Source organism: Budorcas taxicolor, chromosome 1, assembly GCF_023091745.1.
Source record: "Budorcas taxicolor isolate Tak-1 chromosome 1, Takin1.1, whole genome shotgun sequence".
Taxonomy (NCBI): Eukaryota; Metazoa; Chordata; class Mammalia; order Artiodactyla; family Bovidae; genus Budorcas; species Budorcas taxicolor.
Genome location: NC_068910.1, coordinates 22,675,974 through 22,693,807, shown reverse-complemented (window position 1 = coordinate 22,693,807; position 17,834 = coordinate 22,675,974). Strand labels below are relative to the sequence as shown.

General features: G+C 40.9%; 1 protein-coding gene across 1 annotated transcript in view; it reads right to left on the bottom strand.

The window, feature by feature from the left end:
* Positions 1 to 10,393: 10,393 nt before the first annotated feature.
* Positions 10,394 to 17,834, bottom strand: part of SYNPR (synaptoporin) — a 296,608-nt gene continuing 289,167 nt past the window's right edge. Inside the window, exons 5-6 of the mRNA XM_052639768.1 lie at positions 15,541 to 15,732; positions 10,394 to 10,979 (exon numbers count right to left, since the gene is read on the bottom strand). Of these exons, the coding sequence (XP_052495728.1) occupies positions 10,722 to 10,979; positions 15,541 to 15,732 (450 nt within the window). The 3' untranslated portion in view covers positions 10,394 to 10,721. The remainder of the gene's footprint in view (positions 10,980 to 15,540; positions 15,733 to 17,834) is intronic.

The following is a 17,834-nucleotide window of genomic DNA, read 5'->3' as shown; positions in this document are numbered from 1 at the left end:
CCTGGAAAATCCCATGGATGGAGGAGCCTGGTAGGCTGCAGTCCATGGGGTCGCTAAGAGTCAGACATGACTGAGCGACTTCACTTTCACTTTTCACTTTCATGCACTGGAGAAGGAAATGGCAACCCACTCCAGTGTTCTTGCCTGGAGAATCCCAGGGACGGGGGAGCCTGGTGGGCTGCCGTCTATGTGGTTGCACAGAGTTGGACACGACTGAAGTGACTTAGCAGTAGCAGTAGCAGTCTGTTAGTCTGACACTATTAAAAGTAATGAAGACACAAGAGTGAAAAAACATAACAAAGAGCCCTGCCCTCCTAACAGCACACATTCTAGTAAGGAAACACAATAAATAAGATAGAAATGTCAAATACAGAATACATGATGTTTAGAGAGCTTCCTTTAACTCTTTTTTAAAGCAGATCTGCTGGCAACAAATTCTCTTAGTAGGCATGGTGGGGTACAAGCCCAGGGTCCCTACACTGTCTCAACCAACACCATGGCAGCTAAGAGGAGTTATTATAGCCTGTGGAGGATCAAGGTCCTGGCCTGCTCTTCATCGTCCTCTGACATCCCCTGATGCGGTGGTTGGGGACCCTCATTATAGCCTGGAGAGGGAGGGAGTCTAAGTGCATCACTTGATCTTTGTTGGTGTGGGTGTGAGTGGGGCATAGTTGTAATGGTGCCTGGCTGCAGAATAATAGTTATTTTCTAAATGTTTTCTGTCCTGCTAGGCTGTCTTTTCCCTGTCCCTTTATGTATAGAGAGGATAAGCTTTTGTTGGGGCTCTTATTGCCTGTGCCCTTGGTGTTTTGGGTGGGTGGCACCTAGCGTGGAATATATGAGGGAAAAAGAAACCCTAGGGAATTCGGTGGCTTGTGGTTTGAGTCCTGAAGTCCCTCACAGTCTCTGTTGTGTCCATTTATTAGACTTGTTTGTTTTATGTAGAATGTCCAGGGTTTTTAGTTGTGCTAAGCAGGAGGATTAGGGAAGATTTGTCTACTCTGTCCTTCCGGAAATGGAAGTCCCTGAGTAATTTTAGAAACATTAGCTGATTTTAATACTTGCAGTCTCATTATGGACAGGCTCAGAGAGGTTAAGTAACTCGCCTAAAGATCCTGTTCTTGGACTTGAAACCTACAGTTTACACACCCTCACCATGCTTCCCAGCCTATAATGGCACTCACACTGATGGAATTCCATGCATTCTGGTCAGTATCCCTGCTGCTTCCACATGCTGTGTAGATGGTTCTTCATTTATCTTGCCTCTCTAATACCTTTTATATCTACATTTTGTTAACTTTTTTTTTTGTATGTCCGTGCTGTTGCAATCTCATAATGGTCTGCATTGAGATGGTCCTATCTTTCTGATGGGACCTTGCCACGAAACCTTCATGCTGACAGCCAGCACACACTCCCACACATGGGGAGAGATTCAGGCGTCCTGAAAATACTATTAGTACCTAGCAGAATTTGACCCTCATATGGTATATATTTTACATGATATCCTTTCAGTTTGTTTTCAATCAAATGGTTCTTTTGGGTTTCTTATCCAGAAGCCAGCAGGCACTGGGGCCCCTAGACTGCTGACAGTACAAGGGGCTCCCTTGTCAGCCCCCTTTCTTCTCTTTGGCTGGTCACTGTTGGCAAAACCACATGAAAAAAAAAAAAAAAGAAAAAAGTGTGGCTTTGCTATGGGCCTGGCTGGTGAAGCTGCCAGCAGATGGCTTAAAGCATTTAACTGCTTGTCCTGATGTAGTGGAAATTGAATTTCGGAATAAGAATGCTGGACATTTTATTGGTCTGGGCTTTAATTATCTTACAATGTAATGGGAGAAAAAGCGAGAGCCTTTCATTTTCCACTGGTGACTGTCATTTTGCAGATCTTTCTGATGTGTGCTTAAGGTGGGGGAGGGGATTGGTTTTGGTGGCACTGGAGCAGTCTGTGGCCCCCACATGAATAAAACATGCCAGGTAATTGCTGTGATGTGGCTAACACACACATGTAAAATCAATGCTTATTATCCTGTCAATTAACACAGATTTTAATTAAACAAGATTTTAAGCTCTGTGATTATTGGAAATCCCTCACTGATGAAGAGGGTCTCTAATCTCTTTGGTTAATCCTTGGGTTCTTAATTTAGGATTTTAATGCCCACAGGGGGAAGAAATCAGGCGAGAAGGGTCAGCTTCAGAAAATACGCTTTGTAAGAGGTTTGACAGAAAGACTGAAGGATTGTTCGCCCTGAAGATGAAATGCTTGCTTGCATTTTTCTGAGATGGTAGCTTATGTGAGGAAAAGGCTGGCTTTTGAAGTCATCTCAAAGTGTTTAACGATATACATTCAAACTTTTAATTTATTTTTGAATAAATATCACATTTTCAGGCTTTAAACTGAACATACAAAGGCATACAGTGAAATTTTCCTTGCTATTTCTGTGCCACATTTATTGTGTGTTTTTTCTTCCTTTCCCTTATAGCCACCTCCACCTGAATTAGTTAGAATGTCTGAATTTTTGTTTGTTTCAGAAAAATTGCATGCATGGTTCTCATAGAGAATTGAGACTGTCTCACATCCTTTAGAGGACCAGCTACAGAATAAATGAGGACAGAAACCCTGAACTATAAAACCAGGGGCCCAGGGGAGACAATGATAGACTGATGTTTCCCCCTTTCTGTCCCTACTGTGGATCTTCGGAGGCTGTGTGCTGCCTGACTTCTAACAAGCCATTTTCTGTGTTTCTGAGAGTGGAAGAAGTCATAGAACTGCTCAGCTCAATAAATGAGAGCGTTTTGAGCCTTTGCTAATGTCCTGGTGGGGATCTAGACTGTCCTCTCCTGCTCCCTTTATTATTTTTCGCCCCACTTAAAAAAATTGAAGTACAGTTGATTTACAATGTTGTGTCAATTTCTGCTGTACAGCAAAGTGATTTAGTTATCTATATATATACACAGACACACCCACATTCTTTTTAAGTATTCTTTTTCATCAGTTTATCCCAGGATACTAGTTCTCTGTGCTATATAGTAGGACCTTGGTGTTTATCCATTTTATCTATAATAGCTTACTTATCTACTCCTGTCTTCCCCCAGGGAACTAGAGGGCTTGGCCTTCATTCAGACCTTTATTTTTCTTAGCTTATGTCTCCAGCACATGACTTTTCAAATTCAGTGAAAGTTTTTTTCTAGCCTGGTGTCAGAGTTTGAGACTAATCTGCACTGAAGAAGTAAAATAGAATATGATATAAATCTCCACTGCTGCTTCTGTGTTGAAGAGAATGTGATTTAACCTGGAGAGACTTGGGTTCCCAGAATCCCAGCAAGATCTATTTTCTTCTAGCACTTTTGTTTTATTCTATTTTAGATTACATTCTCACTGTAGTGTGTATATGGGTTTAAATATATGTTTCTGATAAAACTTCCCTTTAAAAACTTGAAACAGCTGGCAATATGTCTTCCTAGTGGCATGTTTGAAATTGTACAGATACAAATAAGCATAACCAAGTTGTAAACAGAAATAGCCAGTCTTGAGCCCAGCAGAGATATTAATACACTGAAGAATCTATTTGGAGGGTTCTAATTTCCGTAACAAAATCTATTTCCTCCTGGCTCTGACTTTGGGAAGTGGGGCATCAGCAAGTTCCCTTGAACTCCTAACACCTGTCACGATGATAAATTGTTACATGGCACCTCTGCTTGAGAAAATCCCACTACCAATTTTAAGTTGCTAGGCCCTTTGTAGGAATTCACAGAGCACAGAGTAGACCTAAAAATAATACCCAATAAAAATGAACTGAAACCTCAGTTAACTTCCACATGACTGTCACCAATACCACTGATCAGCAAGAATTCCTATCTCTTCATATTCTCTGAGATTGCTTCTTTTCAAATATATAATTTAGGACAAGTGTTACTTTTCGAAAGGAACACATTTGGGAACCATTTCTTTATAGCTGCATGAATTAGAAGAGATTCTTGCTTCCAAGTAGCATGTTCGAAATTGGATGCATACAAATAAAGATAACCAAGTTGTAAACAGAGATAGCCAATGTTGAGCCCAGAAGATATTAATACACTGAAGGAATCTATTTGGAGGGTTCTAATCTCCCTAACAAAATATGCTTCAATGGGCCTTTTGTGATCACCTATAGTTTTCATATATTGATAAATGTCTCACCCTTCCAGGAATCCTCTATTCCATCCCTCATTTTCATCTCCTCCATGGTTTATCAATACCTGCAATTTGCTTACTTGTTACTTAATGGGGGGCAAGAGCTGCAGAGGGACAGGATGATGCAATGGATAGTCCTTCACATGTGGGCTTCAGGCCTTTCCTGGCTTGTGATCTGGGGGTGGTACAAACAGGGTAACAAGAGTCAATGCAGGTCAAGGGTTTCAGGGAGCCATTTCTGGGGATCGCTATGTGCTGTCTGCAAACATGCTGGGCATTTTTCAAAGGAAAGTTAAGATTCTTTTTCATCCCTGGCAAGTCGATATGTTTTATCATCTGTAAGTTTACATATTTTATGAACAGTCTTTAACATAAGAGTCTGTATAATGTATCACATTATATTTGTTTAACCAGTATTTATTGAGTGCCTACTATATTCCAGCCACTGTTCCAGGTGTTGAAGACACAGGTGGGCACAATCTAGTGAGCAAAGTTTCAGCCCTTAATGAAGTTTATATTCGAGCGGGAGAGATTTAAAGTACAAGTGAACAAATTAATACATAATGCAATTTCAGGTCTCTATGTCATCTTTCCCACCTGGCTGTAAGTTCATTGAGGCACACTGTATTTATTCAGTTGTTTCTCCAGTCATCCGCTGGACTGAAAGAAACTTTGGTACCTCAAGAGTCCAACTGTAAATGATGCATTTTAATTTCCAAGAGCACTTTAGCAGGAACTGTGATAAACACTGTCTACCTGACTGGGAGTGCTGTCAAAGTTGGTCTCTCTATACATGAGCACTGACAAGCCATTGTTCACCCCATATTAATGCTACAGGTTGGGTCATTATCTCACAGTTAATGCTACTGATTGGAACAACCATCAGTTTTAATCATCATTATCAGCTTCTGAGCACTCTGACTAGGCAGATCTGCTATGAAATTTGCTTACATTATATCATTTTACACTATACTGGTGGCACAGTGTGGTAGGTAGAATGCTACTCTCCTCACTGCCCCCAAGATGCCCACATTCTAATCCCTGGAACCTATGGATATGTTAGCTTTTGTGGCAAAGGGAACTGAGGCTGCTGATGGAAATACGTTTGCTAATCAGTTGACCTTAAAGGCAGGAGATTATCCTGGATTACCCAGGTTGGTCCATTGTAATCACAAAGTTCCTTAAAAGTGAAAGAGAGGGGTGCCAAGAGGAGGTCAGAGTGATGCAACATGCAAAAACCTTGACCTGCTGCCACTGGCTCTGAAGATGGAGAAAGAGGACCATCAGCAATGGCTTCTAAGAGATGGAAGAGACAGGAAATGAGTTCTCTCCTGCGGCCTCCAGCAGGGAACAGAATCCTGTCAACCTTTTGATTTTAGCTCAAGGAGACCTCTATTGGGTTTCTCTATCCTTCAAAACAGTATGATAATAAATTTGTTTGTTATGCTACTAAGTTGTGGTAATTTGTTTTCAGAGAAAACAAATAGAGATAGATATCCTTATCTCTGGTTGTAGGGATCACAGTCTGAGGCTCAGAGATGTTGGGGCACTTTCCCAAGATCACACAGCCTGATTTCAGTGACGGAACCAAGAAAGGAATCCAGGTCTATCTGACTACAAACCGATGCTTACACTTGCTGCTGGAGTTTACACAATCAAATAATACTGATAAAACTAATGACAACATCTATCAGTGCCTAAGAAGCGACCTAGGTCTTAGCTCCTAAGACACAGATATGAACCTCAGGTCTCATTTGAGACAGCTGTGCTTGAAAACACTTTCCCAGTGAGTGTGTGGCTCCATGCTGCCAAGCTCTGTGGAAACATATGTCATTACTCACTGTGAAATTTTCATAGAAGGTTTAAGAGCTCAGAGAGTGCAAAATTTACAACCGACTTGTAAAAAATAAAGGAGCAGCAACACTCAGGACAACATGTAAGCTAAGGAATGCATCACGTCCTAGAAGGAACATGACAGTGGAAATCAATCAGAAGAGACCAGAAAGTCTGAACAGACCAGGGGAGAAAACATCCAGGAGAAACGTCAGTTCACAGGCAAGAAGGGAAAATACTCGAAATAAGGAGAACTACTCAGTTTGTATTTTTGTTTTTGTCTCATTCACCAAAACAAGCAATGTTTCATGAAATTGTTCCTAGTAAGCAGGGAGATGACTTGAGTTCATATGAGCCGGTGAGTCTAGTTCACAGCATAAGCCAATTAGACTCTTAAGCCCCAAGAGGTCAGGTAATGAAAATATGAATAAAATAGCAGAGGCTCAAAAGCAAATCCTTTTCCAGCCACCAGGAAATGTATCTGACTCATTACAACCTCCATCAAGAGCTTTGTTTGAGAAACCAGGGGGCCTGGCCCTTTAAGGAAAATACTCCACTTGACTTAAAATATTTTCCACAGCAACACAGGACTTTCAGGAAGTCTTTTATTTTCATCTTGGCCTTTTAATGTCCAAAGTCCATGGCATCTCTGGTGGCTCAGATGGTAAAGAATCTACCTGCAATGTGGACACCCAGGTTTAATCCCTGGGTTGGGAAGATTCCCTGGAGAAGGAACTGGCGACCCACTCCAGTATTTTTGCCTGGAGAATCCCATGGACAGAGGAGCCTGGTGGGCTAGAGTCCATGGGGGTCACAAAGAGTCAGACACGACTGAGCGGAGCAACCAACAGCCCAGCAGTCTATGATTCATGGAGGTTCAGGGGGTCAGGAGGAACCAGGGCTATTCTTAGAAGTACCTGCTGCCAATGGGCTCCGAAGAGGATTCAATTGAGCCTGGAAAGCCAGCAAAGCCTTAGACCCCAAGTCAAACATGTTAAAAAATAATTCTTCATTCAACTGGACTATTCACAGTTTTTCATGACTTAATTAACTTATTCAATGAATTCAGTTGATTTTATTCATATTGGTAAATGAGATTCTGCCAAAAGCTACCCTTATATCTATAAGAGACCCAGCATCTCTATGGAGAGTCAAATGAAGCACATGCCTTCAGGCTGTGGCTTCAGGTAAGTCCTCAGGCTTTAGAGAAGGCGCAGAAGAAAAGGACAGGTGAGTAGACAGCAGGTGGCGGGATCTCAGAGCCCAGCCTTTTTACTTGGATGCGTTACCTCCTCTCAAAGAAATAAAGGCTCAGGAAAGTGCAGTCACATCTTGAAATACAGCTAGTGAGCAGAGACACTGCTATGCCAAATGAGCTCTACTGGACACACAGACCTGAGGTCTCTTACCACACTGATTATTCTCCTTTTAAAAGGCCAGATCTAACTCCTCTTTTCTTAAAGCCAGAAGGGATAAAATCAGCTTAATGAAATCCCCATTGGATTACAGCAGCATTTTACTGTAAATCTGCAGAGGACTCTGGAATCATGTCTCTACCTGGACCAGGCCAGGCAGTGCTTTCCACTGATCAGTGCCCCAATGTATTTTGGGACTGTTGAGGTTGGTAAAACAACATGAACAACAAAGGCTGGTTCTGAGGATTTCTCCACTTTAGAGAATTCATGGAAGTGTAAGAATCAGAGGTCACTCTGTCCCTCTGGACAGAGCTGAAGAAAGCAGTCCAATCGAGCTTCTCTTTCAGGAAATCAGAGGTGGATGTGGGGAGAACTCAGGCCATTCTCCTAGCCCACTGCCTAATGGGTGCTGCTGCTGCTAAGTTGCTTCAGTCTTGTCCAACTCTGTGCAACTCCATAGACGGCAGCCCACCAGGCTCCCCTGTCCCTGGGATTCTCCAGGCAAGAACACTGGAGTGGGTTGCCATTTCCTTCTCCAATGCATGAGAGTGAAAAGCGAAAGTAAAGTCGCTCAGTCGTGTCCAACTCTTAGCGACCCCATGGACTGCAGCCCACCAGGCTCCTCCATCCATGGGATTTTCCAGGCAAGAGTACTGGAGTGGGGTGCCATTGCCTTCTCTGAATGGGTGCTAGGTCAAGGCTATTTCCTATCTCCAGGATGTCTTCTGCTCTTTCCTACAGCAACCAAGACTGGAATTGACATATATAGACTACTGGGTAAAAAATAGGTTCTAATATACACACATATACACTACTTTGTAAAAAACAGTTTCTAATAAGAACCTACTGTATAGCATAGGGAACTCTACTCAATGCTCTGTGCTAACAAAGAGGGGATATGTGTATACATATACCTGATTCACTTTGTGGTACAGCAGGCACTAACACAACAGCAGGCCAAGAATACCCCTGCAGTGCAGGAGACACAGGAGATGCAGGTTGGATCCCTGGGTTGGGAAGACCCCCTGGAGGAGGAAATGGCTACCCACTCCAGTATTCTTGCCTGAGAAATCCCATGAACAGAGGAGCTTGGCAGACTACAGTCTAAAGGGTCGCAAAGAGTCGGACACAACTGAGCACAGAGACTAAACAAACTGTAAAGCAACTAAACCTGAATTACAAAAAAAACCTCATTGTGTCCTTCCTCTGCTTAAATACTTCAGTGCTTTCCTTTAGCTTCTTTAGGATAAAGACAGAATTCTTAATCATGGCCCCCATGTGGGATTTCCCGCTGCCTTCTACCCATCAGCAGCTACACCCTTCTCCAAGCCCCCACACATCATGCTGTACAAATCCATCCTGCCTCCTGCCATCTGAGAGTTCTGTAAGGCTACTTTCTGCCTGGGATATTCTTCCTCGCACCTTGTCCTCATGAAACTTTACTGTCTTGAGGCACATTCAAGCTTGTTCACTTTCCCCGAAGCAGCTCAAGTCCCTCTGATATAAGCATTCTTGCAGAATCCTGAGCCTTTCTTTCTCACACACAGTGTAGATGGTGTGTGAGTATTTTACTCTATGTGTGATTACACACTCTCTGTGTGATTATTGTAATCACACATTCTCTGTGTGATTATTTTACTTTATTTACACCCCAAACAGAGTGTAAGCTTCCTGAATTGGGGCATGCGTCTGTATTTCTATCCTATCCCCAATGCTTTGCATAGAAGAAGGTACACAGGAGGTCCTAGAATGACGGATTCAGTGAATGAATAGCCTTGAGCTCACAAAATAAGGACAGGGTGAGAGACTGGACAGACTGTGCATTTACCCTTTGTTCTCTTATTGTTCACGTTCAGGGGGTTTACTGCTGTAATTCTCCATTTTCCAGCCAGCATTGTATGCAATAACTTTATTAAGGTCAAAGAGATATCACATACAGATCTATCCAACAGGATCCAGAAACAGTTTACAGATATCATCTAGGACACATGGCTCTTTTGGACTAAAATGTTTCCAACATCACAGATCACACAATAAGTTTATACATCGATAACGACTTTTATCTGGAGATACAGATGCTCAGCTTGCGTTCACTGTGGGGCCTTAGTGTTTCCATTGAGTTAAAACAAAGAGGCAAAGATTGATAATGCATACATCCTGCGGAATATTTAATGAGATGACAGACTGCTTCATGGAAGTCATTTTTAATTTATGGGTAACATACAAATCGGACTTTGTAAGTTGAGCTGAGACTTGAGAATTTTTAGTAATTGGATCTAGGACTTAATTAAATTTACGAATAAATAGGATTTAAACATATAGCTGGTGGTCTAGGTTCTCCAGAATATCCTTGATAAACTAATATGTCAGCACAATATCTTGACTGTGGTATCTGACACCCACATCTCCATCATTGTAAGGAAAGAACACTCCACCAACACTCACAGCTATTGGGCCCATTGTTCACGGCCCATAGGATAAAAGCCACAAAACACCATAGAAAGTTACAAGAATGTAAATATTTAGCTAACTAAATAGAATAAATATCAGGCAATTACCATCTATAACACTGAATATCTACTAATCAGAGAGGAAAAAAACTCCAAACCTTACTCACAATGAATTCAGGGTTAGATAAACCCAGAGAGACGAACCTGCAAATATACAATGTAGTGAATATATTTCTTTAAACGTCCATTTAACAAATTTGTGATGCAAACTGGAAAATTTTCATACAGTTCAAATGTTCATTTTGTGAGAAAATGCTTTCATGCATTAAATCATATAAGCATTGATTCATCAAATTAAAAAAAAATACAGAGTAATTGTCTGAAACCAATACTTAGAGACTTCATAATCCTACAGGGCCTGCAACTAAAAAATAATACATGCACACTGTGATACGCCAAATTGTCTTAGAGAAATCATTAAAACATCGTTCACATCAAAAAGCATAAGAAAATTCAATGCTATTTAATTTACTTTATGCATATTACATACTAGAGACTTTAAGCTACAAAATGGTTCCACTATCTCAACACACATACAAAACAACCATAAAAGTATATGTATATAACAAGGTACTCTCCAATTAGCCATCTGTAATGAATAATATATCTCCTCATGTCATCTTTAACTGCCATTTATTATGATCCAGGCCTTTCTGCTTTAATGAGGACGACAGATCTCTGATTTACATTCAACACTCTCCACATTAATAATTGATTGAAACTCTTAAAAAATTCTCCTGGTACTGACATAGAATGGGGAGAAACGATCTTCAGAAGAATGCCAAAACTACCCTGTTACATCTGATTGGTAAAAGAAGCAGGGGCAGCAGACTGTTGGCCAAACTCATCTGAGGATGGCCCCAAACTCGCCTGCTGGTTGTACCCACTGCTCGACCCATAGCTGTCTTGGTTGTACCCGCCTTGGCTGTAGCTACTGGAGTGCTTCTCCATGGGGTCTGAAAGATATCTCTGGCTCGAGGAATGCCAGCCGGTCTCCTTGAAAACAAACCAGATGTTTCCAGCCCAGAGGATAAAGTTCAAGAATCCAAAGACCTGAAGGAGGATCAAAGCAAGTGAGTGGATAGACTGGAGAGAAAGCTCAGAAAAATCTCAATTCCAGAAAAATCCCTCAAACGCAAAAGGTCACTTTTCACCTCCATGCAGAGGCTTCTTCCAGTTTCTGGTGTTGAAGTCACTGTTTCTTTTAGAATATACGACTTTTCATGAAAGCTTACTATGTGTTAGGCAGACAAAGGATGAGATGGTTGGATGGCATCACTGACTCTGTGGACATGAGTGTGAGCAAACTTTATGAGATAGTGAAGGACAGGGAAGCCTGGCATGCTGCAGTCCATGGGGTCACAAAGAGTTGGACACAACTTAGTAAGTGAACAACAACAACAGAAGGGCTTTATGTGTATCTATTCATTTAGTCATGGAAGGTGCTATTACACTCCTATTAAAGATGTGAAAACAGGTTCAGCAAAGATAAGGAGCTTTTTTATGGCCACATGACTGGTTAGCAGCAGACCAGGGATAAGACCTGTCCTACCTGACTCCACAGTCTGAGCCTCTACCTGAAGTGAAGTCAAGTGAAGTCACTTAGTCGTGTCTGACTCTTTGCGACCCCATGGACTGTAGCCTACCAGGCTCCTCTGTCCGTGGGATTTTCCAGGCAATAGTACTGGAGTGGACTGCCATTTCTTCTCCAGGGGATCTTCCCAACCCAGGGATCGAACGCGGGTCTCCCGCATTGTAGACAGATGCTTTACCATCTGAGCCACCAGGGAGCCTCTACCTAATCCACCACTATCTCCCCAAATGATGTAAAATGGTGTAAAATATCTTTAGAGGACATGGGGTTATTTTCATTTTAATGACAGACCATTAATTTATAAGGTTACCTACACTTTAATGCTAGAGATATTACTTTCCCATTTATTGAAATGACAGAAATAAAATGAGTCAACTTAAAAAGTATGGAGGAAGCAACGGTATAGGTGGTACACAGATAAGCACATGCACGGCAGTGTACACAGAAGTTGCACTTCTTTGAATAGTTGTATATTCTGTGCCTCTCACAGTCAGAAGTGAATGCCCAAACAATACTCTGAAGTCCAGGTTTCAGAGAAGTATGAAATGTTTTCTCAACAACTGAATGTGAGACTTGCCTGTGGAAACTCCTCTCACTCTCCAGAAGCATGTCCTTGGTGAGCCAGAGGACTGGGTGTCACTTCCCTGGGTCCCAGGTGTTTTATGGAAACTGAGCTGTTTGCTATTGTAAGAGGCCCAAAGAGAACAGTTGTGTTGCAGCCTCTTCCAAAGTGGATCAGCTGACTGCAAATTAAGCACAGCCAGTTTTAACAGCCCCCTCTTAGAAACGGACAAGGAGGGTATGTGACACAAAACTGTGATGACATTAAACTATATTGAGTAGTCACTCCAGCAGGATGCTGACCAATCAGAATGAACTTGGGCAGCAGCCACAGCTCTGGAGTGGGCTTCCAGAAGTTCCTTGCTGTGTCAGAGTAATTTATCCCTTAATTGCTGGATGGTGGGACGCCACAGAGTGACCTGGGGATGGAAGTGGTGGGTTAGGGAGTCAAGATAAGGGATCTTGGGAGCTTGGAACACCAGCTCCAAGCTTCATGATTTTAGCAGCAGGTGGATCAGGGCATATTATCTGAATCTCAGCCTTGGAGCCATCTCCTCCGTCTTTGGAATGTGAATGGCCTGAGCTCTGCAACTTTTTGCTTTATGACTTTGAACAAGGCAGTAAGCCTCTGAACTTCAGCATTTATAAAATTCTATGAAATGGAGACAATTATTCCTTCCTTGGTGGATAGTTGTGAGGATCAAACAGGGCATGTGTAAAGCAGCTAGACAGTACTGGACACTGATCTGTAAATTATGCTTTGAATCACTTTCTAAAATATTTCCATCAATTGTATTCGTTTGACTTTTCCTGAGACATAAACTGAAGCAAGGCTTTTTGATAGTGAGGCCATGTTCTTGAGGTGTCAAGATCAAAACTGAGCATCTAGGGGCTTCTCTGGCAGTCCAGTAGTTAGGACTCCCCATTTCCAGTGCTTCCACTACAGCGGGTTGTGGGTTCAATTCCTGGTCAGGGAATGAAGATCTCAAGTGCCGTGTGGCATGGCCAAAAATGAAATAAAATAAACTGATAGCACTATTTTAAAAATATGACTGGACAGTCAAACCTTAAGAAACAAAACAAAAGACACTGCTAGACTCCTAAAAGATCTCACTGAAAATCAGTTTATCCAGGCTTCCTTACCTTCTCACTCTCTCACCCTCCACCCCTCCCTCCTCCCATCCCTCCCTCCATCCCTCTCCCCATCCCATTCTTTTTCCTTCCTTTAATGTTAACTGAGATTTATTTAACATTGTGTGCCATGCTCTAGACTCCTTGCTAAGGGAGATACAAAACCTAAATAAGTTATCTATAGTATAATAGATGCATGATTAAAATGAATTAGGTAATCACTGACACAACTCTAATTTACACAAAGGACCTTTTAACCATGTGTACAATAACTAGGGTATTTTCCCTTAAGGGGGAGATCTTGATTAAATTACACCTCTGAAAGTATAGGTTGATATGAGTAGAAAAAACTATTGTGGAATCTTCTCAGATATGAAGGGATGGTTCTATCCAGGACTATAATTTTATCTGTTTTCTATTCCTTGATCACTCTCTTTCCCCTGATGCTACTTCATTTCTGAAAAAGGGAAGCCTGAAAAGAACCTAGAAGTCAGGGGAATGCAGCTTTAAAGTAACAATGTAAACAAGGCATTGCCATGGGACTATTTAAGGAGCGATGATGTCTTCTTACATCATCGAGGTAGACATCGATCACTATTGCAATAGGTGTCTTACTCTATTGTCATCACAGAGGTATCACAGACTTCTTGGCTGGCACATTTTAGGGGCACATGGGCCCTTGAATCTTTCCTTGCCATTTTGTTGCAACTGAAATCAGAGTCGGTATTTTTATTCTAGCCTAGATGTGGGACAACAGAAAGAGAGGCTGAAAGAGACTACACAGCATGAGAAAGAATGGGAGAGGACACTCAGATGATCTGACAAGACGTATCAAGATTGCATTGGTGGAGAAATAGAAGTAGAAATTTTGGATGATCTGTCACTTTCTGTTCCTTGCAACCCAATCATTACACCTCATATAGATTCTGGTACCAGAATTGGGCTACGAAGAACAGACTTTACAGATCAGGAGATTGTTTTGGTTTAGCCAGTTTAGGTGGAGTTTTCTGCCACGAGGAACTGGAGAACACTGACATGGATAACTTATGGATAACGTACAATAGCACCAGACCCAGCCCTCCACACACGCGACATGATCTGCTTTCTATCCATTATTCTTTTGGTTTTTAAGACATATATCACATTGTTTCTCATTCAAAACTTCCAACGCCTTGTTGGAAGAGACATCAGAAGCGGGATTAAATGGACTATGGAAGATGTCATCATTTACTAAAAGAACTAACAAACATACTGAACGACTTCATTTTTGCTCTCTTAGATTCTGAGATCAGGGTTATAATCCTTTTTGTTAAGTACTGCCTGTAAACAAACTATAGAAGCAGTAGAATATATTTTAACATATACCTCAAAGTATTCATCCACAGGTGTGGCTAGAAATAAGTAAACATTACTGTAAGATCCTAATAATAGTTTATTTCAATGTTATTATCTTATTACTAAGGCAAGATTCACAGTCAAATCATCAGCAGCCGATGAGCCAATCTTTTTCCCCTTTTCATATGCCTTCTTAAATTCCAGAAAGCTGTAGAAACATAAGTTAACCTTGAAGGAAAGAGAATTATTTTTTAAAGGTTGCTAAAGAATGTCAATCCTTCGTTGAACACTGCTGGCCCTTCTATTCTTTGTAACTACTACTTTTTGCTGTCATTATAGCTTCTGTCTCTCAGATATAGTTTCCTTCTTTGGAATAACACAAGTTCTTACACTCACGAAATAAGAATCCAATTTAGTGGCTCTGCTGTCTGTCAGATGTCCTGTCTCCTGGCAAGAGTCATATACTTGATGATAATACTGGACTTTGTTCAACTAATATAGCTCTGCTTTTCTGAAGTTATCAAGCAACTAAACCAAGAGCATGGAGAAGATTAAAAAATTACCATAACTATTATAGGTATTTTTTATTCTCTGATTTCTATCTGTACCCTACTGTGTCTGAGTATTTTTCTCTAGACAATCAACTGGGTATATTCTATGTGTGGCTTCTATCAAATATTCCTTTTGGCAGACTTCAGTCTTAAAGTTCAGATTTTATATCCGCTTCTGCCTTAGAATTCTGACTTGACCGTCATCCAAGCAAAAGCTGCCCAAACCTGCAGGGCTCTTGTTAAGAACTCTGTAATTGGACACATTAAAGTCTACGGGTTCTGACAATAGAAAACTTGAAGGCCAAAGGATCATCTAGCGCATAGGGTGAACCATCACCTTTTAGACAGGACTCCATTCAGAGGCAGACATTTCCCAGATGACTCCTGGGACACTTTTCTGATTCCCATGATTAGCAAACAAAGATCTGAGAGGGAAACATACCACAGAAGTGTTTAGGCTGGACATCACAGGACTGTGGACAGCCGTGCATTTGTTGGATGGCTGTTTGCAAGCTGACATCAGTAACAATACTTCTTTGGGATCTGTAGCGACCTTGACATCAGACAGTCCTTTTGCCCAAGCTGATGAACCCACCAACCACAAGAACGAAAAGACTACAGTGACGATGAAGTCCTACAGGAACAAACAGAAAGATAAAATAGGAAGAGAAAAGTGAGTTCTAGAAACAAATCAATTGGTTTGCCTTTTGAAAAATTCCAAGATCCCGTAGCACTGGAACCATGTTGAAAAAAGAATAATATTTTTGTGATATTCATTTATATTTCTAGAAAATAAATAATAATAGTAACATTAATGAATGATTACTGTGTTTCTGATGATGAGGGGGCTACTTGTCATAACCTTCCTTGTGACCCTCCTTTTCTAAAGAGGGTGGGACTGGGAGGCACTCCCAAGACTTCAGCAGATCATTTTCTAACATAAGACCATTGCTCAGATTTACTGTATTAATGTTTGACTACTAGAAAGATATTGCATCCTATTTACCTAGATAACAAAACACTGATCTGCGAAGGAAAATAGTATATTTAATATAGCAACAGGAATTGTTTTAAATGATAATGCCTCAAGTAGCAAACCTGTTTCTTTCCTATCTGAGGCCATGGTGATATCACTTACTCTGGTTAGCCTTCCCTCATGCTGTGACTGAATTACTTTCCATCAAGATCCTGAGGAGCACTTACACTCTAGAGACGCTGTTGTGGATATTTGTTAGGTGTGACTTTTGGAGAGGGCCCACTGCTAACACTGAATCTTCTGAACACCTGGTCTCTTTCCATCCAGGAGTCATTGTAAATTATGTAACTCACCAACGGACCATTTCATGTTGCCTTTAGAAAACTCAGGGCCAATTCGTTACCCACTTATAATGTGCTTTAAAAAAAAAAAAAAAAAAAAGCCTGGCTATTTTAACCCTATTCCGAACTGTGTTTCATATACCCATCCTGCCTTTCCTGTCTTCTTTCCTTCTCATTTTTAATTAATTTCATCCTGAGTTTCATATGTCCTTCTAAGTAATTTGAAGTTGTTTCTGGAAAGAGATGGGGGTATGAACAAAAAGGCAAACAAATACAGTATCTATAGCTGCTTCAAATCAGAAAGAACATTTGGAATAGAGAAATTCAAGGGTTGGGGTTGGAATTCAAAATTGGAGGAAAGGTTATAAATAAAAAAGCCAGATTGACTGTATCAAATACAACTTCTGTTCATGTTCAATCTGGTACCTTTATTCAATTACTCCTCCATTTATTCAGACAATAATTTTTGAGTCATGCACCAGGTCTTACAAGGGTTTACAAATGTAAAACATGGACTTTGCTCTCTTGAGATTACATATTTATTAGTGGTCATAGACACTCTAATTCCAAGACAGCAGCTGGCATTATGCTCATCATAAATAGAAACAGAGTTTTATTGGAGTATAATTGCTTTACAATGTTGTGTTAGTTTCTGCTGTACAGTGAAGTGAATCAGCTATATGTATACATATATTCCATCCCTCTTGAACCTCCTACCCCCATCTCATCCCACCAGTCTAGGTCACCACAGAGCACCAAGGTGAGCTCCCTGTGCTCTGCAAGAAATAGACTTTTAAAAAGGCTGTCAGGATAGGGAAATGCTGAAGAACCGAGTCATGTGAAAACTCTCAGTTGGAAATTACAGAAAATAATAAAGTTTTTAGACTTACATATTAAAATAACAGTAATACTACCTAAAATTTACTGAGCAGTTATTATGTGATTCCAAGTTTACATGTATTAATTCCAAGTATACATGTATTAATTCATTTAATCCTGACAACACACCTATGAAATAGATGCTAATTCTGTCCTCATTTTACAGTTGACGAAACTGAGGTCCAAAAAGCTAAATAAAATCCTCAGAGTCAAGAGTTAGTAAGTGGGGGAGCCAGGATTCTAAGCCTGGTTGTCTGCTTCCAGAACCTGAGAGCTTGACTATTCTATATAGCTTTTCATGTCTGCTTTAAGGAATACTTGGCTTTTTTTTTTTTTTTTAATCTCCTTTCTTTACAAAAAAGTTTTATTTGACTGTGCAGGCTCTTAGTTGTGGTATGCGAACTTTTAGATGCAGTGTGTGGGATCTACTTTCCTGACCTGGATGGAAGTTGGGCCCCTGTGCTGGGAGCACAAGTCTTAGCCACTGGACCACCAGAGAAGTCCCAGGAACATTTATTTTTTAATTTAAAACAAGTGCAT